General features: G+C 42.4%; 3 protein-coding genes across 3 annotated transcripts; 2 read left to right on the plus strand and 1 right to left on the minus strand.

Moving 5' to 3' along the window:
* Nucleotides 1-902: 902 nt before the first annotated feature.
* Nucleotides 903-4,894, plus strand: LOC117549921. The gene is made up of 6 exons (XM_034222069.1): nucleotides 903-2,271; nucleotides 2,389-2,456; nucleotides 2,625-2,684; nucleotides 2,781-2,864; nucleotides 3,680-3,794; nucleotides 3,882-4,894. Exons 1-6 carry the CDS (start codon nucleotides 2,076-2,078, stop codon nucleotides 4,103-4,105), a joined length of 747 nt encoding a protein of 248 aa, XP_034077960.1. The 5' UTR covers nucleotides 903-2,075; the 3' UTR covers nucleotides 4,106-4,894.
* A 55-nt stretch (nucleotides 4,895-4,949) lies between these two features.
* Nucleotides 4,950-10,285, minus strand: ap5m1 (adaptor related protein complex 5 subunit mu 1). Its single transcript, XM_034222068.1, has 8 exons — nucleotides 9,554-10,285; nucleotides 8,763-9,423; nucleotides 8,445-8,672; nucleotides 8,223-8,362; nucleotides 7,361-7,446; nucleotides 7,142-7,254; nucleotides 6,878-6,974; nucleotides 4,950-6,788 (listed from the first exon to the last, which is right to left on the minus strand). Exons 1-8 carry the CDS (start codon nucleotides 9,619-9,621, stop codon nucleotides 6,706-6,708), a joined length of 1,476 nt encoding a protein of 491 aa, XP_034077959.1. The 5' UTR covers nucleotides 9,622-10,285; the 3' UTR covers nucleotides 4,950-6,705.
* exoc5 (exocyst complex component 5) lies at nucleotides 9,795-19,685 on the plus strand. Its single transcript, XM_034222067.1, has 18 exons — nucleotides 9,795-10,008; nucleotides 10,551-10,645; nucleotides 12,660-12,807; nucleotides 12,924-13,118; nucleotides 14,486-14,550; nucleotides 14,743-14,771; nucleotides 14,872-14,981; nucleotides 15,147-15,191; nucleotides 15,297-15,437; nucleotides 15,522-15,604; nucleotides 15,696-15,905; nucleotides 16,009-16,156; nucleotides 16,254-16,362; nucleotides 16,901-17,021; nucleotides 17,148-17,234; nucleotides 17,331-17,439; nucleotides 17,601-17,816; nucleotides 18,404-19,685. Exons 1-18 carry the CDS (start codon nucleotides 9,982-9,984, stop codon nucleotides 18,590-18,592), a joined length of 2,127 nt encoding a protein of 708 aa, XP_034077958.1. The 5' UTR covers nucleotides 9,795-9,981; the 3' UTR covers nucleotides 18,593-19,685.
* Nucleotides 19,686-26,509: the final 6,824 nt, after the last annotated feature.

The raw sequence follows: 26,509 nt of genomic DNA on the forward strand, positions 1-26,509 counted from the left end.
CTCTCAGAATCGAAAGAGAAAATCCTATGGGAAAAACTAAAGCATTCTTTCACACACACATACGGGTATTGGGCCGAGGGCGACACCGTACTTCCGGTATCCGCCGTTTTACTCGAGGTGCAAGCAGGCCAAGGGTTTAGCCGTACACCGTCTAGGTGTTGCTAAGCTTCCTGTACTGAATATCATAGTCTATTGCCTTAATCAATATCTAGTCAACTCTAAAATACCACATATATGCAATGGCATGATAATATTATTGTGACAAGTGGGGTATTCACCTGGTGTTTCCAGAAATTAGACGTAGATGCACGACCTAGAGCACACCCCTCAAGTCCAGAGATGTAATCCAAAGACATGCAGCGATTTCTTCGGTCGTTAATTTAGAAAAAAAAACTAGTGCGCTCTGCCTTGCTACGTTAGCTAGCTGTTTATATTTGCACTTCCAGGATATTTGCACCTCCATGAAAATGGCGTATTTATATATATATATATATATATGGCGCGTGTTGCATTGTGGGTAGCTCGTGACGTCACTGTGTGTGAAAGAATAGTACATAAATTAAACCAATAAATGTCGTATAATTAACAAGAATGAACTGATGTTTTTTAGTTGATGAGTACTGCAGATGTCACTGTTAAATCATTTGATCATTGGTTTTATTATGAAAACGTCGGGACCGGAAATACTGTTTTCAATCCGTAACTTTACATGGAGGCTGCCGCATACCTCAAATCATCTTCGTAATATATATGAAACTATAGATCCTACATATCGACTGGACGTGGATTCTAAAAGTACAATATACACTTCTCGCTAGAAATCTAATCAAAAAGCGTTTTAATGGCCAAACTATCCTACAATTTAGGATTTTACAGAGAGGGTTATTTGTGAATAAACGACCATCTGTAACGTTTGCATTCAACGGGAGCACTAGAGGGCGAAAACTTTCAAACGTAATTATAGGACGTATTAAGCGCTTGAACAAACAACATATTTGGTCGTATGAGTTGGAGGACTTGTTGAAATATTTGTAGATAAATATGGGGCAGACAGAACATGAGGAAAGTGTGAAAAGCATGAATTACAAAGAATTACAAAACTCGACAAGGTCGTGTCATATAACAAGTTTATTGCCAAACTGTATCATTTTCTAAAAAAGGCAAGCACTCAGCACTGAAAAGTAATATAAGACAACCAATAGTGCTCCAAACAAGGCCAAAACACTCTATCCAAACTGTAGATGCTGCAATAGAAGACAAAGTTAAATAATTTAAGTGATAAAGATGGTCTAAAATGTAATACATAAAGGGAACCCGTTTGGAAAATAATTACTACATAATCTCAAGGCTTGCTTTAAAGCCAAAAGTTATATGAAATAGTCTACATAAAGCGCTGATAAAACTACTGTCTTATCTGACATGCAGCCGAAAAGGACAAACCTTGGTAACACAGTTTGTCCATCCCATGTGTTCTTCTGTTTACTCATGAAGTCACATTTTTTAGTCAGTTAACAATTTCCCAGAGATTTGCCGTCTCTCCTTACCCCTTCGGGCTTTCCAATATGGAAATAACAGGTTCTTTCAAGCATTAACTTATGAGTTACAAAGTAACCTGTAGGGAGAGTTGCCATAGAAACCTAGCTCATTATAATGAAGTCAAGTATGAAGGCAGCGCTGAAGTACACACCTACTCCTTTAAGCACTACCAAAAGTGTTTTTTGCGGTTTTACTTTGACAGAGATGCGTCGGGACAAACAATCATTTTGCCAGCAGGGGAGATGTGAGGACCACCAGGCTTGTTTTAATGTTATACATTAAGTTATTCTGTTATTGATGTCTTTAAAAGAAGAGCCAAACAATTCTTAGGGAATTAACAAGTTTGGAAAAATTCAACAAAAACGGTGGACCTACAGTTACAGAACCTGCATTTCTGACGAGAAGACTTTAAAAAGGTGAGATTAGTATTAGTAAAGACTAAACTAAACCTGAAGAAAGATAAACTAACTTTGAACTTTCTTGTGCTAGAGTAGAATTTAGTATCTTGGCTTGACAGCATTAGGACAAGGGGCAAGTCAATGGGCTCTACAGGCTCCAGACCCAAGCTGTTTAAAGTGGCTCCGTGTAATAGCCTGCAGGAGGGGGCACAGCCTGAACCACAATGGACCGTCCCCGCTCTGCCCGTCAGTGTGGAGCAGCCATCAGGATCTCTGGCACAGAAAAAGAAAACCTTACCTCCACTGAGACAGGAAATAACTCTTTCCACACTCTCAGGTTAGTAAGTCTCATGTCCCTGGTGTTTCATTCCCATTCAGTTGTATTTGTACAGTCCACTATGTGTTGTGATACTGATTGTCTGCATGTGTGTGTTGTAACAACCATGCTTTGCAGGAAACATCCCATCAAAGCAAAGTAACAATTCAAGCATCATTCACTCACATCCACCCCGAAGAATGCAGGTTAATATATGTTATTAACTATAAAAGGCTATTATTGTTGCCTGATTTATATGAGAAGTTCTTCATCTATTCAAACCCCGGCAAGACTCGGGCAGACATCATTTTGTATTATTGTTTCTGACTTCAGATTTTTACCCAGACATGCCATCATTATTATTTCCTCCTCAGACACTCCAACCACTGGCCCTGCAAATTGGGCACACAAGCATTGCCACTCAAATTGCCATGGTAATAAAAAAGAAAAGAAACATATGGTTGCTGTGCCAGCGTCACTGCTCCCATGATATCTCACGACACAATGAGAAATGTTTCTGTTTGTTGCAGGGCAGGGATTGCAGAGATGGGGGTGTCCCCCTGTCTTCTACAATCGGCCAGACAGGAAGCTGTGGCACCAGCAGAATGATTCAGGTAAAGCAGCTTGACAAAGTAGGGAAGAGTTCAAGTGCATCTGTATCATCAATAATTCAGTTCATGCTTTTTTTAAATTGAGGCAAAATTAAAGTGTGCAGCAGTGCTTACAATGAGGGGGGGAATAAAGAGCGAAGAAGAGACGGAAACAGCTGTGAGTAAGGGCTCTTCCAGTCCCAGTGGATCTGATTAAAGTATCTACGGATTGGAAAGTAGGGTGGTCTACAGGCATGACTGGCCCTCAATGGGATCTATTTTCAGGGTACAGGGAACAGAGAAGCCCCCTCTATAACTGCCAATATTGCACACACAAAAAAAGTAGTTTACTTCAAGTCCATGTCTGTCCAAAGGGAATATATTAACACGATGACATACATCGTAATTACATATATAAATATATTGTAATATATCTTTGTTGTAGTGGTTGAATAAGTAATGCCAGACCCTTTACTTTAAGGGACTGTTACCACTAAATAAAAAAATTCATATTTTTCTTAAATACTGCAGTGCTATTCATCAATCTAGATTGTTTTTGTCTAAATTGCTGAGTGTTGGATAAATTGGCCGTGTAGATGTTTACCTTCTGTCCAATATTACAGGACTATAGCACTCAGCTTGTGCTGCCAAAATAAATGTATTATTATTTATTGTATTATTATTATGTCAAAATCAATCAAACATTAATCTAACCGGTTACTCAAGATAAATCTGAAAACATTTAATTATACCTGTCAAAGACACATACTGGAGTAAAGAGTAGAATATAAATAAGTACTTTCACACCAATGTCCTCTTGTGGCTCTGGGATTTTCTAGGGAGGATTTCTGGAGGCCCAAACAGCTCTCACCCAACAGGCTCATCGGCAGCGGCGAGCTCACCACCGACAGGCCAGAGAGCAGAGAAGACATAAGGTCGTCTACTCAGTTAACGGTAAGATTGCAAATTGTTATTCTAACAAGGAAGCTTGATACAAAATATCTGAATGTGGTCTAAATATGATGTCATTGGGCCCTCAAGTTGAAGGTCCAAATACAGAGGGCATCCAGAGGCTGAAACTGGTGAGGAGTCCCACAGAGAGGGACATCTTCTGGGACGAGACCACAGGAGAAAGGCTGGATCCCAACTGCCTTCTAGACCCAACCTTTCTACGTCACCTTTGTGAAGGGAGACAGCGAAACCAGCCGAACAAAGAAGATGGGATCCAGGGAGAGAGAGGTCCCAGAAACAGAGGAAAAGAATGAACACACTGGACAGAGATGCCCATATATAGACAAAAACATATTATGGACAAACGAAAGGGAAATAGTGGGAATAGAAGACAGGGACACCACCCAGAGGGATGGTTATGTGGTCTGAATCTGCCAGAAGCTGTCAGACAGCAAGGACAAGAGGTGCAAGAGGGATCTGGTACAATAAGCCATAAACACCTTGCAATATAAAGAAAACTCTTGATGTTCTGGGGATACTTCCTTCATGGCTGAGTTTATGATGCCCTCTATGGGTGAAAGCAGTGAGAACACTTACAGTCAGGCTCATTTTACCTACCATGTTGATAGCAAACATTTTACATTAAGTTCAAAGAGTTGGGATTCAAATCAGCCAGCTTTGAAGCTTCTTTTCTACTGGGCTTTTGTTATAGAAATTAGCACAACATATTTGTACAAAGATATCCCATTATTTAAACAGATCTGCAGCTCTTGAACAATAATTATAATGAAAACAGTAAACTGCTAATTGGACCATCATTCTTCAAGTGGTCTCCCTGAGGCCGGCTCTTAGCGGGTTTAGAGAGGTGGAGAGGAGCTGGACTCCCACCAAACACCTGGCCGCAGCGGCCGACTAAATCCTGTTCCTCAGGCACAGTGCGTTAGAGGAACACTGCTGGGATCACAGTGCTCAGCAGGGGGCTGGACGGGAATTAAACAGGCTAAGATTATCTGGTGGTGGCTGACTAGAACTATTTGAATAGATGAAATAAGCATTTAACTGTATTAAAGAAATCAAAGGCTTACATTACCTTTATTACTCAACCACTGGGTGTCATTATTGGGCTGAGGGACACAGTGAAGTACACAGGATAACAGCTTCAGTGTTTGTAATAGTGTATTTAATGTTTTGTACACCTTTAGGTATAAAAGATCACTTGAGAAATGAAGGCTATGCAAGCCTCAAAATGATTAATTACGATCGAAACTGCTGCTTTAATTTCACAAATGCATTTTGGCCTGTGAGAACATTGTACAAAAATGTTTCTTGTATGCTTGAAGAAAATAGTAAACGATTAGGAAATAAATAATGTATTGTTCTGAAAACCACTGTAGAATGAAAGAGCAAGAGGTATGAGCGTAAGCGTAAGACACTGGAGCAGAGCAACACATACAAAATGAGACCTTCTACTTAGCAAGCCGTTCAATCAACAAAGCAAAGTCTGCCAGTGAGAGGCCACTGACTGCAGACATGAGGAGCCAGACTGACCACATATTGGGATACTGAGGAGATTTAGAGTGGCCCAACTCTTCAAAAAACTTCTCCTTTTCCAGTTCGCTAGCCACACACACTGGGCCTTAAAGCCAAATCATCGTGGAGGGGGAGAGCCGAGAGGTCTCGGTGTCTGCCACTCCGTACTGCTACATAAAAAGAAGGTGAAAGATGCCGTGTGAGCAATTGGTTCCAATTGACAGAGGATTGGTCATGGTCAGCCTTCTGAGTGGAAATCCACGTGAGAATGTAGCATTTGGACCAGCAAGGGGCACAAGAGGCCAACAGCAGACAATGAGGGCACTCAGAGGAGTCTGGCTACTGAGGAATAGTGGGGGCACAATCTCCTTTGATTTAACCCTTCATCGGCTGGTTATCCATTTAACTAAATACACTGAAGTTGAGCTTTCCTAGTATGTATGAGTTCATATAAAACCCATTATAGTTCAGATCAAATAAATGTAAAGTGTGAGAAACATCTGGTATGCCCATCTTATATATATTTAGTATGAATTGATTATAAAGTGTTATCTACACTGTTATTCGTTTTACAACAACAAATGTTGAAATTATAACTATCGTTTTTATACGGATTAAGTTAAAGCACCTGTGTAACTTCAAGAGGCGTACCAACCACTTCCATCCTTGTGACCTTTTCACCAATTAGGCAGCTCCTGCTCACTGAAAGGGACCGGCTGCTTTAAAGTCTCAGAGGGCCCGAGGGTCAGCGCTCAATCACCGTCTGGTTAGAGAGGTGGAGTGTTTGAACTAGCCACTAGTTGACAGGGCGGGGATGGGGTCAAAAGGGTTGGGGGAGTGATTGGTGAAAGGGGCAAGGACTCCTGCCAGCTCTAAAAGAGGAACCTTTTGTAGCCAAGACACTGGCCGGAGCAGCCAGGCCTTTCACAGCCCAGCCGCACCCCCCCCCCCTCCAGCTCCACAACAGCTGATGACAAGGCCCCAGCTGCTAATTATCCGGCTGATGGAGAGTCACTGAAGTGGGACTGTCAGAGCGAGGGGTGGCCCTTGTGTCTGCAATGGGATAAATTTGAGGGGAGGGTTGGGGGATAAAAGAGGTTGGACTAGAGGGGCAGGTCGTTTTTTTCAAGAGCAATCATCCGTAAACAAAATCAATACCTCTGCCAGTCAAGGTTTGCACATTGTGAACAGCACTGAATAAAAACTAAATGATTCAGTCTTTTATATGTAAATGTATTATAAATGTTATTTAAATTGTCTATCATTTGTAAGCTCCTCAGTAACAACAGTGTAGTAACACATTTCATGCAGTCACATATCCGGTCTGGATCACAGTGTATGCTTGACAGTCTTCAGTCCAGTTATTGAGCAGCATGTATCCATGCTACAGCATCATCTGCCCAGAGGATACCGGAGCACTTCCTGTTGAATTCCATATGAAGTACTCTTTGGATTGAAGTTCTCGTGCTGAAAATAAGACAGATGGACATTTATTTTAGTTTCAGAAAACGCACATACAGCCACATTTTCTATTTAATAAACCATTGTTAGCTTACATGTTATAATACGTTGTTTTGAAGAGGAATACACCTGCACCGAATGCTGGTCCACCGAGCACCCAGAGAGTGTCATGTCAGGCACTTTGAAATATAACTGTGAAGATAACAGGTGAGGTGTTAATCATTTTACAACCTAATGAGTCTATATTATAGATGCCTTATCCAATTGACCTTATCCAATCAGCTGTTTAAAGAATGCTGTAACATGCTGCAGTAAATAAACAAACTGGATCATGAGTATCACAACACACATTAACTCACTTTGATATAGGCTGTTAGTTCTGTGCAGAGGGGGTCAGTAGGTCCTGGTGTCGGCCCAGAAAAGCTGATCTTACCCTCCATTGTTACCTCGCGAGATTTAGGGAACTTTTGTCCTAAATATCAGTGAGGAGGGGAAACATTGCATTAGCTACTTTTTTCAATATGCAGCTACATTCAGGTTATATGTTTTCCATTGATACTAATGAGCACAATGCCTACCCAAGCCCCAGACCAGCAGGTTTTTCTCTTTTGACACATCGAGTTGTCCGGAGCTCACCTTCACATCCACAACACCGAACTGATCCCTGCGCAGGATACAAAGACCATGTGCAGATGTTACTGTAGAGTAGACACACTGATTAAAGTGGTTAGGTTAAACCACTTTAATCAACAGAGGCATTTTATGAAAATAGATTTGACACAAAACTGATTCTCTGGTTGGGTCATTTTTAAGTGCAATAATTTTGGGATATATCTGCAAATTCTGTGAGTGTTTTATAATATGGCTGCATATAATGGAGCTGAGACATGTAGATTAGGTTTACTTAGTTTATTGGGGGCATTAGTTGGCTGTTAAGAGGACTCATTAAATCAGCTCAGGGGACTTATTTATTGCATTTTAATGAGACCAGTGATGGTTTTTGGCAAAAAACTATACAGTTTAAATAAAGATGCAGGATAGCTCTGTTCCATATTACAATGGCCAATGTAAAACACCATAAAGCAGTATTTATTGCTTCCAGCAATCTATATATTAAAGTAATCACTAATGCAATTAGTAATTATCTTGTTAATTATTGCATTTCCTTACCAGATAGAATTAACCTTAGAGCCTTAGTTTGCTTCCAATGACAAGAAATGTACGTATCAGTAGTTAATACAAATCTTTGTATACCTTCTTTGAATTAGAGATGTAAATGATTCCACATCTTTATATATCATTTATTATTCTTATTAACAGAATTGCATCTCATCGAACTTAACCTCAAAGATGCCATGAAGTCTGAGGCATTAAACCTCTTCAATCTACAGGAAACAAACACTGGCAAGTGCTCAGTGCTAAAATAATATGATCTCTTACCTGTTAAAGAATGGCAGGTGTGCTTCACAGTACTCAAAGGAGTTCTTCACACTCTCGTGAAGTTTGAGGGTTACTGACACACGCAGCTGGGTTTCTTCTTCCTTCAGCTGATAAGAACCCAGGATAGGGGGAACGGGGACCTAATGAAAAATTGCAATATCCCTTGGGACATTAGTGTTAATGTATTGGAATTAGAAGAAAGTCAGTATGTATGTTTCATACCTGAGATGTATAGCTGCATAGTCTGAAAGGCTCCAGAGGAGGAGAGAAGGGGAACTTATATGGTCCGGAGAAAGCAGAGCCATCAAAGTTATCCACGCTGCTGGCAGTAAGGATGCTGGAATCCAGTGAAGTGACACAAGGATGCACCAGGATGTCCTGTAGTGGAGAACCATTTGGTGGCAGTGTGAGGGTCACCATCACATTTGGGAGCACCCCTTCCACTTCACACTGTTGAAGGACAAAAAAAGAAGAATGAAGGAAAAGAGTGGAAACAGGCAAAAACAGTTAGACTTGTTTTCCTTAACAATGTGCTCTTACTTTGCATGTCACAGTGCCGTAAACATCCCACAAGTCCTGTCTGCTGCGGTTACCATACTGCATGGAGCGTACGGTTTCTATAAGTGCTACGTTCACCGCAGCTCGACCGCGGTGGAGCCCTGTCTTCCAGGCTGGCTGCTTCTGGTTCTCAGCAGGAGTGGGCACTGTGGGTGTAGAAGGAGCCCCCGGTAGTGGCACATCCAGGGGTGTGCCAAGTGGACAAACCTGCAAGAGTACAGAGGGCAGCATCGCCAGGCGAGAGGCCAGCACCTCGATATCAGGCTTACTTCCAGAGCCTAGGAGAAAAGTCTGCAGACCTGCCAAGAGAGTGAGGCCCTGAGAGACAGACAGCAGGCTTGCAAGGGCTGGCCGTGGCTCAGCAGGAGCATCCACTAAAGGCAGGCAAGCAAGGGTAATTGGCCCGTGGGAGATTGCCAACACTGGCCAAAGCATTCCCTTTCCAGGGCTGTCCACCCTCAGCTCCAGGGCTGGTGACCGCTGACGATAAAGGCAATCATCTCTGAGAGCTACAAAGGGTTTGTCTGGGTCTGAGAGTCCCAACTCAGTGAGCAGGAGCTGCAGCACAGTGTTATCTTCTGGGACTGCTGTATATGAGGAACCTGCCAGGATCTTTGCACGGTGCTCCACAGTAGCAAACCTCCTGTGGGGGGAAGACACAATACTTTACATAACACTCCAGTCGATAAGCAGAGACTTTAATACATTAGAAGGCTGCTGTGGTATATACACATTTGTAAACAGGACATGATATTAGAGTCTTGTATACATACCTTGCGAAGCGTAAAGACAAATGTTCTCCCTTTTCGTGCGAAATAATCCACAAAGCTCTCACACTCATTTTTCCGGGTGCAATAAAGTCTTTAATTTACCGAATGTGACAGCAATATTAATACTCGCATCTTATTGTGCAGCTGTTAAATTATTATTGCCTTACTGTATGAATTTGACTTAACGCAGCATCTCACTTCCTGGTTGTGTTTCATGTGACCAATCACAAGACATGTGCGCATGCGCTCTGGCTCGCAGCTATTCCACCCTTCTCCACCCATACAGGAAGCAGGACTGCTAACCAGCTAGCTGTCAACAAAGGGCAAAACTGTACGAAATCAACAAATCCATGTGGAAGTCGGCGCTATTGCGGACTTTGAGCTCCTTCCTCTAAATCGCATTTCACTTCTCCGTCAGCTGAATCTGGAACATGGCGACAACTGCTCAGCTGTTCGAGGTAAAATGACTTCTGCAGCGGAGAGCTGGTTTAGCTGTGAGGCTAGCTATGATGCTAACTATCATAAACGGTACTGACATCCTTGGTGTTTATAGTGGATACATATTCACACACACAGCTGTCGTAAGACAGAAAGAGTAGACACATATAACATGTATTTGAGTTTATTTAGGGTAAGGTTAATATAATTGACTGTTAGGGTGCAGTTAAAGCAAGACAGATGTTGTAAAACGTCATTGCAGGGTGTAACGTTATTCGTGTAGTTTTATACGTCTCTTCTTCTTCTTCTTCTTCTTCTTCTTCTTCTTCTTCTTCTTCTTCTTCTTCTTCTTCTTCTTCTTCTTCTTCTTCTTCTTCTTCTTCTTCTTCTTCTTCTTCTTCTTCTTCTTCTTCTTCTTCTTCTTCTTCTTCTTCTTCTTCTTCTTCTTCTTCTTCTTCTTCTTCTTCTTCTTCTTCTATTATTTTGGGGTAAAATCTTTGTTGTGCTAATGTTTTGGTGTGAGGTATTCCTCAGTACATTCATCACTTCCTCTCCCCCTCAGGAGCCCTTTGATGCAGATGAGTACATCGAGAGGTTAGCATGGAGGACACCTGGAGGGGGCTCCAAAGGAGGAGCTGAAGCATTTGACCCCAAAAGGTATTCGCATTTACTGTACACATCTTGCTTCCCCTGAGTATAGGAGTCAGCAGTAACTGTAAAATACCATTCTCCAGGTTTAACCCTGTGGTGACAAGTTGAAGAACAGCATTGACATATGTCAACTGGGTTCCTAATCACATTTTTGCTGTGTCACATTTTAAAGAGTAATTTTACACAATACCATATAAATCAATCCAGTTTAGTTGAATTAATAATATGATAGTGACTAGGGTTGCAAAATTCCGGGAATTTTCAAAGATGGAAACTTTCCATGGGAATAAACGAGTGGAAAAACTGGTTGGCATTCGGGCAAACCAAGGCTCTTTGAGCCTGACACAGAGCCATCCTCAACAAGGCTGGACAGTGACACTGAAGAGGAAGAGTTGGATGTTGATGAGGCCCAGGAAGAGCCCATTGACTGAAAGGGTTTAAGCAAAAATGCAGAGGATTGCTAGAAGGAAGATTTGCTTTTGTTTAATGGAACTTTTTGGAGGGAGAAGGGCTCTTTTCATTTAACATTTTGAATGAGACTTTGTGGGGATTTTTGGATGGGGGGTGCATTTTTGTTCATTTTTTAATGAGTGGGGTTGGGGGGGATGAGTAATATTTAACTCAACATTCCTGTTTTCGTTCTTCAATGAAACAAATAATTGTTCAATGGAATAATTAAAACTTGTTCTGTTCTACTTAAAAACATTTTTTTTCATCTGTTGAAATGTCATGTTTTTTGTTTAATTTTGCATCGAATATTTCCAAAATTCCCCAGCTTAACTTCCCATGGAAACCTTCTGGAAACTTTCCGCCCCTTTGCAACTCTAATAGTGACCAACTCATTTTACATAAAATGGATGCTTTGTACTGTAATGCAAATAATAAAGCCTTATTAAAGGGCAATTAAGCTTTTCCACTAGTGTCTGCTAACAGTGTACCACAGTTTATCATCTCTCATAAGTACGACCTTTCCTGTTCCACAATGTAATACACCCCTCTTTGAAAAATGTCACTGATGTTGACTAGATGTTGACATTAAGATATTCTTCCTATATTGTGTCATAGAATCAATCTAACAGAAAATCTATCTCACGTTTATTTTACGTTCTATTCATATGATAATGCACTCTTTCCTAACCAGCCTCTTTTTTCTTTAGCTGTTGTGTGTACTTCTTGGCATGTTTTAAAAGGGTTAAGAGCAATAATGTAGTTTCCAAACATAATACTTTGAATAATTAGATGTGTTCAAAGTTGAACATCTTAATATCAATTAAGTTTTCCTTAAAAACAACTTCATAGCAACTTAATACCCCTGCACTTAAAGATCATCTTGATCTCTTCTATGCTAATTAAGTGTTTTTGATGGTTGGGTAGGACAAAAACAGGAAATATCTATGTTGACGATTTAGTTTCATGGTATTTTCCACAGCTTGTTGTTATGTTTACACTTGGGGACCGAGTTATTTCCTGTAAGCAAAAATGCCACAACAGTTTAACTCACTGTGGATCCATCCTGCCTTATCTACTTCCTCCACAAAACTGTTGCCACCACCTCTCGGAAGCTCTTAGCGAGGAGTCAGAGACAACGTATCTGTGGAGGCCACCATACTGTGAGTCACCAGCCAGGGAATGAGTGTCTATTGGGAAGGGATGGGAGATGTCTTTAAGCTATAGCCAGTGCTGAGGGAATTAGTCAAGAGATTATACACTCATCATTTTGGGATGTTTCCTACTCTGTGAAATGTGGTGCTGACTTAGAACATTTGCTCTGCAGTCCTGATGGCACTTAAAATGCAGCTGACGAAGTTGCTTCTTAAGTCTGGGGCCCCGGGAATTAAGCCTCCGACACTGTTCTGTAACTAACTATAACTGTAACTGTGAGGTCAGTAGGACAGATTTAACCTTGTGCTACTTAATTACTCCTTCAGAGATGGAGAGTTTTTTGTGTGTTTTACCTTTAGTGTATGTTATAAGACCACTGTGGAGTGCTAATATACAGTCTTCCTTTCCTCTGTGATAGGCTGTTGGAAGAATTTGAGAACCACATAGAGGAGCTGAAGCAGTTGGATGAGAAGATCCAGCGGCGGGTGGAGAAGCTCGAGCATCAGTGTCACCGCGAGGCCAAGGAATTTGCCCACAAAGTGCAAGACTTGCAGAGAAGCAACCAGGTGTGTTATATGGTCATAGAAATACCTGAAAGTCTTTGAGCTTTAGATTTTTTTATTGATTCATCACATTACATAGTTACCTCTTTTGACATTCCTTTTGCTCTTTGTCATTTCAGGTGGCCTTCCAGCATTTCCAGGAGCTCGATGAGCATATCAGCTATGTGGCGACCAAGGTTTGTCACCTTGGCGACCAGCTGGAGGGGGTGAACACGCCTCGGCAGCGGGCCGTGGAAGCTCAGCGTCTGATGACATACTTCAACGAGTTCCTGGACGGAGACCTACGCAGTGACGTCTTCAATAACCCAGACAAGGTGAGTTATCTATTCACTTCACTAGAGGTGGGGATGTGTGTGTGACCACTGACGCGGACCCCCGCTGTGACACTGCTGGAGGTGAGAAGGAACAGGATTATGAGGTTAACCATCCATATTAATTTGTCAAGTTTATCCCTTTAGTTGGATCCCTTGGCTAATTTGGATTATTAAACTGTCATTTGCTGTCTGACAATAGCTGGCTGATTGACTAGCATGGATGTCAACATGCTCATGTCAACCCTAATTGCATTTCAAGAAGGTTGTCTGGGAGCGAGAATTTACTTGGTCTCAGCTTTGTGTCGCATTACAGCAGCGAATAGCTTGTGGCATTATGGTCCATGTAAGGGCGGTGATAACATGCATGCAGGAAGATGAGATGCACACTTTTACTAAGTTCCTGCCTACACAGGGACCATGTTAATGTTAGACAAGAGACCCCTGAAAGTTTGATTTTACAGTTTTGAAGTGACAGCAGGGAGATTGGGATGCTTTAGATTAAGTCCTGCTCGTTGCAACATCATAAATTGATGCAGAGCAGCGGGTCTGGGGGTCAATCCCAGAGACGAGAGCTGGAGATGGAGCTAGTTTTTCCGAAGAGGCACGCAGAAATATCTGGCCAGATTCATTTTCCTGAGCATACCTCCAGACGAGGGGAAAAGAGGAAAGCTGCAAGTGAATAGCTGAAGGGGGATGGCTTTGCTAATCCTTCTGAAAGGGAGGGCTGGGCCGCCAGCGTGGAGACAAGTGCTGCTAAACCCTGACTGCAGGGAGACGGCTACATTACTTACATGGGATTTAGCTAATCTTAGCTGGGGGACAGATACTTAGAAAACCTTCGCCGAGCAGAAAGGCTGGATCCTCCTCACGGGAGCAGGGTAATGATGTTAGCTGAGGCAGGCATCTGCGGGAACAGAGGAGTTGCGGACGGCGGGCCTTTCGTGGGTCTGGGGCTTTTTTCAGTCAGTGTGTGTGTCAGGAGGGGGGGGGGGGGGGGGTTCTCGACAGGGCCCCCTTTTTTTAAGACAGATATCCCTGGCCGGACAGATTATTGAAGGCGATTTAGACTCCTGTGGGATTACAGCCCATTCAGAAAAGGCATGCCAATATAGAGTTGGGTGTGCTGCTAAATCAGGACTGCTGCTGCTCCCGATGCCCAGGTGAGCGCCGCCTGCCTGTTATCAGCTCTCTGTTAAACATGGAGAGGTGGAGGAGGGCAGCTCTGAAATGATGATCCCCCCAGGTGGAGAGACCACCGGCGGCCTGCCAGCTTTCTGTCTGGGTGTCCACCTCTCATGGTCCTGTCGTGCTCTGTCTCCCTTTTCGCCTCACCTGACTCTCTCTCTCTCATTCTCTCTATCCCCCAGATTAAGGAGGCTGCTGATATAATTCAGAAGCTGCATCTCATTGCCCAGGAGCTGCCATTCGACAGGTCAGTCAGGCATCCTGCAGGCAGCTTTAGACAAGAGCACTGTCAAACAAGGGGAAGGTGGTGTATTAGCGATGTAGACTATTCCTCGCAGTGTAAGCCCAACGCAGTACATATCGAGCATTCAAGCCTTTTATTCAGATTCATTATATATTTATAGAAATGAAAAGTACTGACTTTGTTTTCCTCTGACAGATTTGCTGATGTCAAGGCAAAAATTGCAAGTAAGTTTGTTTTTAAAAAAAACTCCTCATGTTCCCATTACATATACATTAGATGTTGGCTACCAAAACTGATTATTTCTTTCTTTGTGATTCTACCCAGGTAAGTACCATGACCTGGAGAGGCAGTTAATCCAGGAGTTCACAGCTGCCCAGCGCAGGGGTGAGATTGGACGTATGCGGGAGGTGGCAGCGGTTCTATTACATTTCAAGGTGACCTGAAAGAATCACATTGGATGTCTAGGTTTTATTTTTAGACCACATTTAATTGGTCTTATATTATTGGGATAGTCACTCGCGTCATACATTATATAGTGTTCTAACAACCTATTCTTACGGCAATTGCAGAAAAGTAACTTCTTGGTCTTTTTGTTTCAGGGCTATGCATACTGTGTGGACGTCTATATCAAGCAGTGTCAGGAGGTGAGTGTAAAAGGTTTCTCCTGACAGATAACATTCCACTTTTTTCTCGTTTTCCAGTTACTATCACCCTCAGACTCCTGGTTAACCCTTTGTTTGTCTCCGCAGGGGGCCTACCTGAGGAATGATGTGTTTGAGGACACTGCAGTCCTCTGCCAGAGGGTCAACAAGCAGGTGGGCGAGGTCTTCAGCAGCCCTGAGACTGTGATGGCCAAACTCATCCAGAACATCTTTGAAAACAAACTACAGGTATTTTCAATACTTCTCATTTGTTTACTTTTATTTAGACATGCCTTATTTGTCCTGTTGTATTCATCACCTTTGCGTCTGCAGGCCCATGTTAAGGAAAAGCTGGATGAGACACGACACTCTGATGTGGAACAGTACCTCAAGAACCTCTATGACCTTTACTCCAGGTATTTACCTTGCTCACATATGACTTGATTCACTTCCTTTCTACACATAACCATAAATGCTAACAATGTTACACACTTTTATGTTTTCCAGGAGTACAGCATTGGCCACCAAGCTGACAGAGTTCAACCTGGGCTCAGACAAGCACACTTTCCTGTCCAAGCTGATAAAGAGCATCTTCTCCTCGTACCTGGAAAGCTACATTGACATGGAGAGGGATTACCTTCGCACTCGAGGTGCCATGATTCTGCAGCGCTACTACGACTCCAAGAATCACCAGAAACGCCTTATTGGCACCGGCAGGTCAGATTTTAATCCCCCACATCCGAATTGATTATTTAAGTACGTTTTGCAAAAGGATAAGACATTGTCTAACAAAACAACCATCCTCTGTGTCTTTCCACAGTATTCAAGAGCTGAAGGAGCGGATCAGACAGCGCACCAACCTCCCACTCGGCCCTATCATTGACACCCATGGGGAGACCTTCCTGTCCCCAGAGCTCGTTGTCAACCTGCTGCAGGAGACGCGACATGCCTTTGAGAGATGCAACAGGGTAAGGCTAATGAAAAGACTGATAAAAGCCGATCCAAACGGACCATCCTGTGGGCTAGAATATCTGACTCTGTTCCCTTTCTTTCTGTTTGTGACAGCTTTCAGATCCTTCAGACCTGCCCAAGAACGCATTTGTAATCTTCCTGCTGCTGGTTGACCATCTGTGTGTGGAGCACATCGACTACGCCCTGGAGATTGGCCTCTCAGGTACATCAGATTCAGATGATTTCAAAAAGATATATATATTTTTCATGTTAATGCTAACTTGGCTGTGTGCTAAATCAGGGAGTGGATTTGTATTAGGGATGCAGGCCACAAAGACCTTCACAGAACCCAAAGGCCACACTGCATTTTCCTTTCTAGATAAGGCCAAGCATTTAGGTAGATCGTTTGAACTAATCGGCGACATTTCCATCCAAACAGCCAACAAAAGAGTTTACAACATCATTCTCTATGCAAGGTTGTTTGATATTCTAATCACAGCACAATTGATCATGTCTTACATGAACACATGATGTACAACTGGAAAGCAAAGTACAGGGTCAGCAGTAAATACAAACAATTTGTATTTGTCTGTGAAATCTGGCAATGATCACATCCACACTGCCAACAACTGAATCAGAACATTGCTATGAATGTTTTTTTACAGTGGTTTTCTGCCCTGTGTAAATCACATTGATCCATCCTTCCACCTAGCTTTTGGTTTCTTTTTGTGATTTTTTCCCCCCTTCTCTTTGATCTACAGCGATTCCCTCATCAGATGCCAAAAATGCCAACCTGTACTTCCTGGATGTGGTTCAACAGGCGAACTCTATCTTCCACTTGTTTGACAAGCAGTTTAATGACCAGCTCATGCCTCTAATAAGGTCAGCTCTTGGTCAAAGCTTAAAATCATGTATACTCCCCAGATGTTGGTCATTCAAAGACCACTGTCTCTCATACTTTTAGATGAAAGTGATTTTTACCTCTTTTTTTTTTTAATCTGTCTCCAGCTCATCTCCAAAGTTGGCAGAGTGCCTGCAGAAGAAGAAAGAGGTGATTGAACAGATGGAAGTGAAACTGGACACAGGGATCGACAGGTCAGTATGTTTATAAGTTGCGCTTACTTATGTTTCCTATGTGCCAACAGAAACCCATAATACAAATATTTTCCAATGTATTCTTCTGATGTACAGAACGACAAACTGTATGGTGGGACAAATGAAGCACATCTTGACAACAGAGCAGAAGAAGACTGATTTTAGGCCCGAAGACGAGAACAACGTGATGATCCAGTACACTACAGTAAGAGATACAAGGCCTCTGCGTGCACTACTGAGCTCACATGCAAAGCAAATCAGGAAATGCATTTTGCTGATTTGTTTATCTTTGAATGTTTTGAATTGTTTTTTTGCCTCTGGTCAGCACATTTTCCATGTGTCTCTGTGTGTGTCCCCACCCGGCAGGCCTGCTCCAAGGTGTGCGCCTACGTCAGTCGGCAGGTGGAGCACGTACGAAAGTCCATGGATGGGAAAAATGTGGACACGGTGCTGACGGAGCTGGGCATTCGTTTCCACCGGCTGATCCACGAGCACCTGCAGCAGTACAGCTACAGCTCCATGGGAGGCATGCTGGCCATCTGCGACGTGGCGGAGTACCGACGCTCCGCCAAGGAATTCAGGGTGAGCGGGGGGGCATAGGTCCAGGATACACTGCTCGCAGGGCAAAACATGGATCCTCTGACAGACCCTCATTATGTTTGTCATTACATTTAAATGGTTAGGTCGATTCAGGTGAACGCTCGTAATGTTTGGTAGTTTTACACAAAATAAGTAAGTTTAGAAACTGTCAACCTGAGGATGTTAGCGTCCAATTATTTTCTTTGTGACAACAGCAGTTAAAGGGTAATGATTTATAATTATATTTGACAGAAAAGATTAAACTTTTAAATGTTTCTTTGATAAATAACTTTTATTTATTTGTTAAACAATTAATGGCCAATCATGACGCATTACATCCAAGTAAAACATGTTTTCATCACTGTGGCTATGGACAAATGGATATTAGATTAGACATATTCAAATATAGTTTAAATCCATGCCATTGTTTTGATATTATTGTAGATTTTGTATTGTGCTCCACACCACAGGATTAAGGTCCGGAGCTAGATTAATAAATAAAGTAAACTATTAATATATTTTGTCATGACAGCTTCGCGTGTAGAATAGTAAGGAGGTCTAATAGGTGTGTGTGCTTGTCTGTCCTCCAGGTCCCTCTGGTGCTGCAGCTCTTCGACACGCTCCACGCCCTCTGTAACCTCCTGGTTGTTGCCCCTGACAACCTGAAGCAGGTGTGTTCAGGTGAGCAGCTCACCAACCTGGACCGAAACCTCCTGCACGCCTTCGTCCAGCTCAGAGTGGACTACCGTTCCTCCAGACTGGGCCGACACTTCAGTTAATGACTGGTTCATCACCGCGCTGCCCTCCGTCCAGTTAACCATGCTTTGATGAAACAATGCACCTTGAAGACACCCATCCCTGCTGCAGAGGACGCATCAGCCCGGCCCCGGTATACAGACTATTGCGGGGTTGCTTTGTACACCATGGAGACGAAGGCTACTGCTCCTTGAATGTGGGAAATGTGCATTTTATCTTTTTTTTTCATTGTTAAATTCTCCAAGCGGATGAAATTTAAATGTCTATTGAATTACAATTTCATTTGTTTTTAAATACTAATCCAACACCAATGCACATGGATAACATTTCTGCCATAATCTAAGTAAATGGACATAATCAATTTCTGTGCTTATGTAAAAAGGAAACTTGTTTTTGATTGTGCCAAATATATAAATGCTGTGGCTGCAATTGTGCACAGAAAAACTCCCTGAAGCTGCTGTAAAGAGTCAACAATGATGCTGTAGCGTCACACCTCAGGCCTGTGTGGGGAACAGCTACCCCTCTGTAATGAAGTGTAGGGGACCTGACAGACACAACCCCACCAAGCATGAGACATAGAGCTCTGTCTGGCTAAAAGAGACACATGACCACCTATGTAACCTTTGACTTCTGACCACAAAGTCGAGGTCAAGAGGCCATCACTGAGAAGTGTGATCTGAACTATTAGCAGGTCTGAGAATCTCTCTGGAGGTCTGGGTGGTCCCCTCTTAGGCTAAGATGACTGGTGTGATGGGTCAGTGGGTATGTGTCACTGTAATTGCACAGATCAACACCTGCTCATCCAGCATTGCACACAGTCCAAAGACATTGTTGGCTGGATCGGCAGTGTTTCTGGGTCAGGGGACATTAAAATGTTGACCCTTTGCTGATTAAGGAAACAAACTAGAGGGGACTTCTTCACACGGGGCTTTATTTGATCTCAGTCACTGTCTTCTGCACTTAAAAAAAGAGGGCCGATCGTGTCCTTGATGCCTGAAACTGTCTCCTACAGCTGTTTACTTTAATTAGTGACGACTCATTGAAAAGATGTTGCATTTTATTATTATTGTCCCTCTTCTGAACTTCCTCAATAAATGTGGGAGCTGTGAGTTGAAAGTTTGGCCAGTTCCTCTCCACGAATGTCACTTTCAAAGTGAGATGAAACAGTCTTCGCTTCTATAGAAGTCATCAAGTATTCATGGGAATTCTTGCCTCCAGAGTAAAGTTCTTTCTTAGACTTCAGGAAGTGAGCAGAGCCAGAGGGGATTAGATATCTACGAGTTGATGAATTGTGTGCAGTAGTCATGGACTGGGGGAGAGCCGGGGAGATAGAGACGCCTGAGAGCTCAGTTCCAGCTCCGGCTGGTTAGTGTTGTGTAGAAGGTACACACAGTGCTGTGCAAGTTCAAACAACATAATTAATTAGGCTAATATTAATATTATCAATGCCACATAAATTCAATTCTCGCTACCCTAATCACAACTGGATAGCTTGTAAAAATTATTTTGTTAGGCCCTGATGCAAACACTGGGTCTTTTCCAAACATTTGAAAACTATTTGTTTTTGCGGCGATTAATGTGCGTGGCGCAGGAAGGGGTTGGGGGAGCGGAGCCGGGCCGGGCACGATAACTGCTGCGGAGACGGAGGCAGAGGCGCAGCCAGGCCCCAGGGACTCCCAGCGCAGGCACATGGGAGAGGGGGAGGGATGTGTTTTTTGGGGTGGGTGTTTGAGCAGGTGGAGGGGATTAGTAATACTGTCAACACTGGAGAGCTGGATAAGACTGTCCTCTCTTACTCGTGGGTTTGAGCAGCTCTTGCATACACATTCAGACACAGAAAGACGCCAACACACACACAAACACAGGGGCGTGAGGACAGGAGGGGGAAACGTATCTGTTGTGTTGAACTGACCATGGACAAGTCGTTCATGTTCCACCTTTGATTGTACTACTCGTTGAGGTTGTTTCTTGCTGCAGGAGTATGACTCGTGCACATCCTGTAAAGACAATAACCCTCATTAAACACCTTAAGTAAACTCGAGGTATAAATGTACATACTAAGAAAACTTCCTACAAACAGTGATCAGCAGCCCTAAATTAGTACCTTTGCACTCACTAAAACATGAATTCTTAAAGTTAAGCTTTCAGTATGTCGATATATAAGTTACTCTACTGAACTTCTTACTATCTTTTCAATATACAATAACACATCAAATACACATTTTCTATGATTTAAACAGACCCTTTTCATGTGAGTGTAAAAGCGTGTACACATCCATATTCAAGTTAAGATTCAAATGTTGAAATTCTGCAGCTCAATCCATTGTTCCACTGACCACAGACACCCTCATTTGTTTCCCCTTTTCATGCATCTCCCTCCCTTTGTCTCCTCTGCCAAACCATCAACCATGCTGTCCTGTCTTTCCACTCTTTCTGCACGCCCTGCTAGTCCTCCAACATCCCACAAATCCTTGCTTTCGGCGCATTGCTGCTACCCCAACTAGGCCGGCCCTCCCTCTGCCTCCTGGAGCACTGACAATAAAGCATTACAGCAGTCAATCCATGTCAACAACAGCTTTGCTTAATTCCTGCTAAACACGTTTCAACTAAATCTTCACCTAATGATGCATAATGATTTGCTCTTTAGTGTGCTGGCGGCTCCTATCAATTTCTGTGGTTTATTTGACACTCCATCGGAAAGATGACTCAGGTGGTCTAGCTGCAGCAGACAGACAGACAGGGAGGGAATTAAGGATCCCCCTGTTAAAAATAGTCAGGTAATTGTGACTAGACACTCTGCAGAGCCTAATGCTCTCAGCAGGATAACTCTTACTATTTTCAAACATTATTATGCATTTACGAATAATGCAACTGTTTGATTATTAAAGAAACATCAGAGTATAAATATTGATAATAATACTGCAGGTGAGTTGATATTAGTGAATAAACTGAGCATCCATGGTCCCTTCAAATCAATTCTTAAGGGTTTCTCAGTGGGAGTCCTTCAGGGCACAGAGCCAGGCCCTCTGATGTGCTGCAGATGTTGCCCTGGCCTTGACCTCCTGCCCATACGATGCCGGGGCCAAAATGGCACAGGTGCGGCGCCACCTTCAGTCTTGGGCAGCCGGGCGCTGCACTGTGCAGGATGTGACCGGTGCCAACTCTCCTCCTTTGCTCACTTCCCTCATTACCAAGGTCTAGTCTGATGGGGCTTAAAGAAACTCTCCCTTGATTCCTGCAATCACACAACCGTCGTTTTGATGATCCTCAACTACTGTGCTTGTCCTTTTTTTTTTTTTTCACCCTCCCCCACGCCTTCTCTCCTATAAGAACACTATTAATTCTCTGCCATAGTGGAGTGTTTTCCACTGCTATTTCCTGGCCGGTGCCTGTGCCTTGCTCTCTTGGCTGGGTATGTCTGGTTGACTGCTCCACAGGAACAGACTGGCACTCTAGCTGAGGGCTCCAGGGTCTGCACACACAATACACTAAACATGTCTCTGTGTGAGGAGCTGCACTGCCTCCCAAATATGAAATATGGGCCCTGATTTACCACATATTAGGCCTATTTAATTAGCTATTATTATAATGATTAACGTGAACCACTCGTTGTTACAATTAATAATGATGTGAAGTAGTAGCAGCAGCAATATATAGAAACAAAGTATATATTTATATTGTTGTAATGATATAATATACATGCATATTTAAAATCCTGCAACACACACCCACTGACTGTCATATTGGCAGATGTACAACTACATGAAAATGCATACACAACATATTAAAATCCCACAGTAACAGTATAGAGAACAAATTGATTCTGATGGTTAAGGGACTTCAGTGCCTAACACATTCACTCACAGGGCAAACAAACATCTGGTTGTTTGTACGGCCTATGGCCCTCCTAACCCACTGATGTTGAACCAAGCCTGCACACATGCCAGAGACACAAATGAGTTCTCTCTCTCCTCCACCGAAGATGAAACACTGCATCACCAAAGCATGTGCATTTGTCTAATCAAGCTTTTGCCTGCGGCTACACTGAATGTAAATGAAAAGGCTCGTGTGTGCCAGCCTCTATTTCTGTTCAGACTGGCTGCTGTTTGATGATGAAATGGTGCGCTGAACATCAGACAGAAGGGGGCACTAGTGCTCCAGAGTTGCTCTGCTCCCCCGTGGAGCCCTCTCTTCCTCAGAGCTCCTCACAATGGGGATCTGCCTGAGGGGGGAAATGTTGCTTTTTTTAGGTCTGTGAGCCCATATCCCTTAATCCCCAGCCATGATTGACAATCATGATTTAGGGTATATGGTGTCCCATTCTAATCCACGAGCAGTGATTTGATTTGCATACCTACCGTACGTGGCCTCATTTTGGAGGAAACGGCTGCCTTTGTAAGTGATACAGAAGAAGAGAGAGGGAGAACGCTGAACAGCGAGTGCAAGATAGAGAATAAGGAGGAGAAAGAGAATGGATGAGGGAATGTTTGTGGGCTTTTCTTCTTCTTCTCTGCCAGAAGGAAGATGATAGCAGTCTCCATGCCCAACCAAACACCAGCGTATATATGCCTTTCCTCTGCAGCACTTTCCCCTGTCACACAGTCACAAACACAATGCATATTCAAACTCTCAAGCACAATCACACGTATATTCAGAAATGTAAAGATGCATGAAGACGCGGGAACGCGGAGGAACACACAGAGATGCTCCCTCACACGATGCAAAACTAAATTGCTATTTGCTCATTTTATAACCAAGTCAGACTTAATTATAATCATGGGAGTTTGGGAGTTACCGTATAATCTCTAGAAGGTATTAAGAATTACCCAGAGCACACCACAGTGAAAGAGAAACAAAAACAAATACGTACAATTATTTCCCAGTCATAACACCCAGGGGAGTCTGAATCAAATAATGCTCAGTGTTTGGTATGCCCACAGAGACCATTCATCCTCACTTTATCTACTGAGGAAGTGGAACAGAAATGAAACACCAGATAAAAGGTCAGAGGGGTCACGTTTCAGTGTAAGGTAAAGGGACAAATTAAATGTAGAGATGTATAAGGCAAGATAACTTAATCATCTGCTTTGATATAATGTAATACTGAATATTCAAATGTATTTAGATTTCATGATCATTTATGCAGCGTGTTTTAAGACTTCATATAACACATGTATAGTAGGACATAAGTCATTTTAAATAATGAGTAAATACAAAAATAAATGCAAAACGGCACTTTTTATTTGTAGTTTAAATGCAGATCCAAATATTGACAAATACATATAGAATCAAACCATTATATTTCACTTTGTACAGTTTTGTTAAAATAAAAAAAGAACATATTTTAATATTATTTTTTTTAGGCCAAATTATTGGATTAAGAATGTAATCTGTATCTATGTATACATTTTGAATTATCTAGATGCAAGGCGTAAGGTTATCCTAATTACAAAAAGCAAATATAAATGATAATATAATTAACTTCTGGATTAGACTGCTCTCAGACCGTATACACTAACACCGTTTTTTACAGTTTTAGCAGATCTCCAAATGTGTATAAAATGATGCAATCTACAATATGTCTATTTAATGAAATGTTGCAGCCATAGAACCATGAAATGATGGGTTTCATTTTTCATTCAGTAAAATAAAAAATAAATCCTGTTAATATATAGTGATATATCAAGAGTTGGAACCAGCTGATATATGATTTGTAAAATTAAATCTATAGGGAAGGATCAATAATAAAAAATAAAAAGCTGTTAATGGGTGAAACCTTATGATATCAGAAAAGAGTGAATGGAAACACATCTCGGCTTTGCACCATTTACCCATCACTCCACATTTAAAATATACTAATAACAATGGTGTCATTTTCAGAACAAATATCAAATGTCCCTCATCTATATTTATCAGATCTGGAGTCCCTGAAGCAACACTGCCAAGGTTAAGCTTACAAGAGAAGGAAGAGATAGTGAGGGAGCCTCTTCCCTCTCAGTAATCACCGCCACATACTGTACCCTCCATCCATTCCGTTCGCTCCTCTCTGTCTGGCTGAGCCTGGCCAGGTCTCTGTGACAGAGGACTCCCCTTTGGAACAATAACAGTCTGATATCTCCTCTTATCTCCAGTGTGTTTAGTGCCTGGTTAACAGGCTGTCTGCTTGATGGGTGTCTCTCCTCTGCTGTAGGGGAATGATCGTGTCATCGTGAACCTGAGGAAAAAGAGACTGAAGGCTACACCACACCAGAGAGGATACATCTATATTAAAAGGAACAAATCATGTCGAGTATTCATTTGGGATATGACATGTTTGTTGCAAAACTCTCCTCCTGTCTACCTGTCCTGAGTTTCCTCCCCCTCTGGCCTCACCCAGCCCACTTCTCTCCCAGGGTGTCAGTGTGGGAGGCGGTGTGGAATTAGGCCGCCTGAGGGTGTTGAGCACTTGAGCATAGCACCCATCATCCCACCTCCATGGGCCATCCCACCCTCTTAGCACTGTTTACCAGGCCTGGCCTAATTGATTCCCCTCTCTTTATCTTTTTACCTCCCTAATGTTGTTATTAAGTGTGCGGGAGAGGCGAGAAAGCTCCTCTTTTTCCCATTTTGAGAAATTATACTCTTGTACTTGATCCAGCTAACAGGATTTTCTTAAATTACTTTATAAAAGACCATCTTTTAACTTTCTTCTTTCTCTCTCTATCCATTCATTAGCAGGTCTGCCTCAAGGCCTGCTCACATCAATTTCTTGGGTTAAAGTTACAAACTTAGGCAGCTCAGCTCGGCGCTCACGGTGGTTTTGCGGACGAGAGGGGGTGTCTGGGGGTGGAATGGGGACGAATGATTAATTTCTGAAGTATTAGAAAAATAAAGAGATTGAATTAAGAGTATTGGTCCTCTGTTATCCAGCATAACTAGCCTCAGGGACTTACTGTGGTGGAGGACATTATGCAAATGCTCTCCCTCTCTCTTATAGCCTGCTATCATCCATTCTCTCTCTCCCTCCCTCTTTCACCCTTTCTCACTCTCTAGCAGTCAACCTCTGCTCTCCTATAATCTTTCTCTCCGTCTCTTTAATCTTCATCAGTCAGCAGAGACAGCGTAAAGAGAGTGTCTCCTCTCTATTCTCTCCTATCTCATTCATAAAGTGTGGTTCCCAAAATCTACAAAAGCAAATGAAAAGGTCAAGAAGAGAGTTCTGAAACCAGACAGGGAACATCCCATTCTCTGTCACTTTATCATCAGTGAGGTGTATGGATCTGAGGATCGATAGGATTTACCAAGAGGTTTTGGACTCCTAGGTTGGAGCACTTGAGGAAGCAGAATTCTTATTTTCCTTGAAGCATTAAATGTTATATCATACCTAAAGTAAGGGGAACTCCAGACAGTTTATACTGTATATGTAAAAAAACAAGTTGTTTAAAGCCTTTTAGCTGCGCAAAATCTGATAAATCACCTCAAGTGATGTCACCGATCAGCGTTAGTTTAAACTAAATACCACAGGTTTAAAAAAGGAAAAACAGAATTGTGATGTAGAGTTAGAAAGAAGTGAACTAACTGGACCTATGTGTTCTCATTCTGCTGAAGGCTAGAAGCTCAAGGGTACAGCCCTTACACCCAAATCTTCAACTCAACTTGGGTCACATTGGATTGTGGTCTATTTATGTGCCAGGTATTGACAAGGAAGATCAAGAAAGGAATTTCAAATAATATGATAACTCTGATTCTGTTCCATCCTTTTTGTTTTAAACCTTATGGGGGAAAGTGAAAGGCATACAGAAGGAGGCTGAATGAACATCAATATTTGTGCATTCTTAGTTGTTATGCATCAATGGTCAAAAGGTCAACAGTTAAAGTTTTCCAAACAAAGTGACGTGAAACAGTGTGTCAAAAACAGAACTAAAGACATGAACACAAATTACATTTTGAAATATTTACCA

Source organism: Gymnodraco acuticeps, unplaced genomic scaffold (assembly GCF_902827175.1).
Source record: "Gymnodraco acuticeps unplaced genomic scaffold, fGymAcu1.1, whole genome shotgun sequence".
Taxonomy (NCBI): Eukaryota; Metazoa; Chordata; class Actinopteri; order Perciformes; family Bathydraconidae; genus Gymnodraco; species Gymnodraco acuticeps.

What these genes read in the sequence shown, in the direction of transcription:
- LOC117549921 (XM_034222069.1), top strand. Translation starts at nt 2,076, where the DNA reads ATGGGCTCTACAGGCTCCAGACCCAAGCTGTTTAAAGTGGCTCCGTGT. An exon ending in ATCCACCCCGAAGAATGCAG is followed by an intron (nt 2,457 to 2,624) that starts GTTAATATATGT and finishes TTTCCTCCTCAG; the next exon opens with ACACTCCAACCACTGGCCCT. An exon ending in GGTCGTCTACTCAGTTAACG is followed by an intron (nt 3,795 to 3,881) that starts GTAAGATTGCAA and finishes TGGGCCCTCAAG; the next exon opens with TTGAAGGTCCAAATACAGAG.
- ap5m1 (XM_034222068.1), bottom strand. Translation starts at nt 9,621, where the DNA reads ATGAGTGTGAGAGCTTTGTGGATTATTTCGCACGAAAAGGGAGAACAT. An exon ending in TTGTCTTTACGCTTCGCAAG is followed by an intron (nt 9,424 to 9,553) that starts GTATGTATACAA and finishes TTCCCCCCACAG; the next exon opens with GAGGTTTGCTACTGTGGAGC. An exon ending in AACTAACAGCCTATATCAAA is followed by an intron (nt 6,975 to 7,141) that starts GTGAGTTAATGT and finishes TTATCTTCACAG; the next exon opens with TTATATTTCAAAGTGCCTGA.
- exoc5 (XM_034222067.1), top strand. Translation starts at nt 9,982, where the DNA reads ATGGCGACAACTGCTCAGCTGTTCGAG. An exon ending in GAAGCATTTGACCCCAAAAG is followed by an intron (nt 10,646 to 12,659) that starts GTATTCGCATTT and finishes CCTCTGTGATAG; the next exon opens with GCTGTTGGAAGAATTTGAGA. An exon ending in ATATCAAGCAGTGTCAGGAG is followed by an intron (nt 15,192 to 15,296) that starts GTGAGTGTAAAA and finishes TTGTCTCCGCAG; the next exon opens with GGGGCCTACCTGAGGAATGA.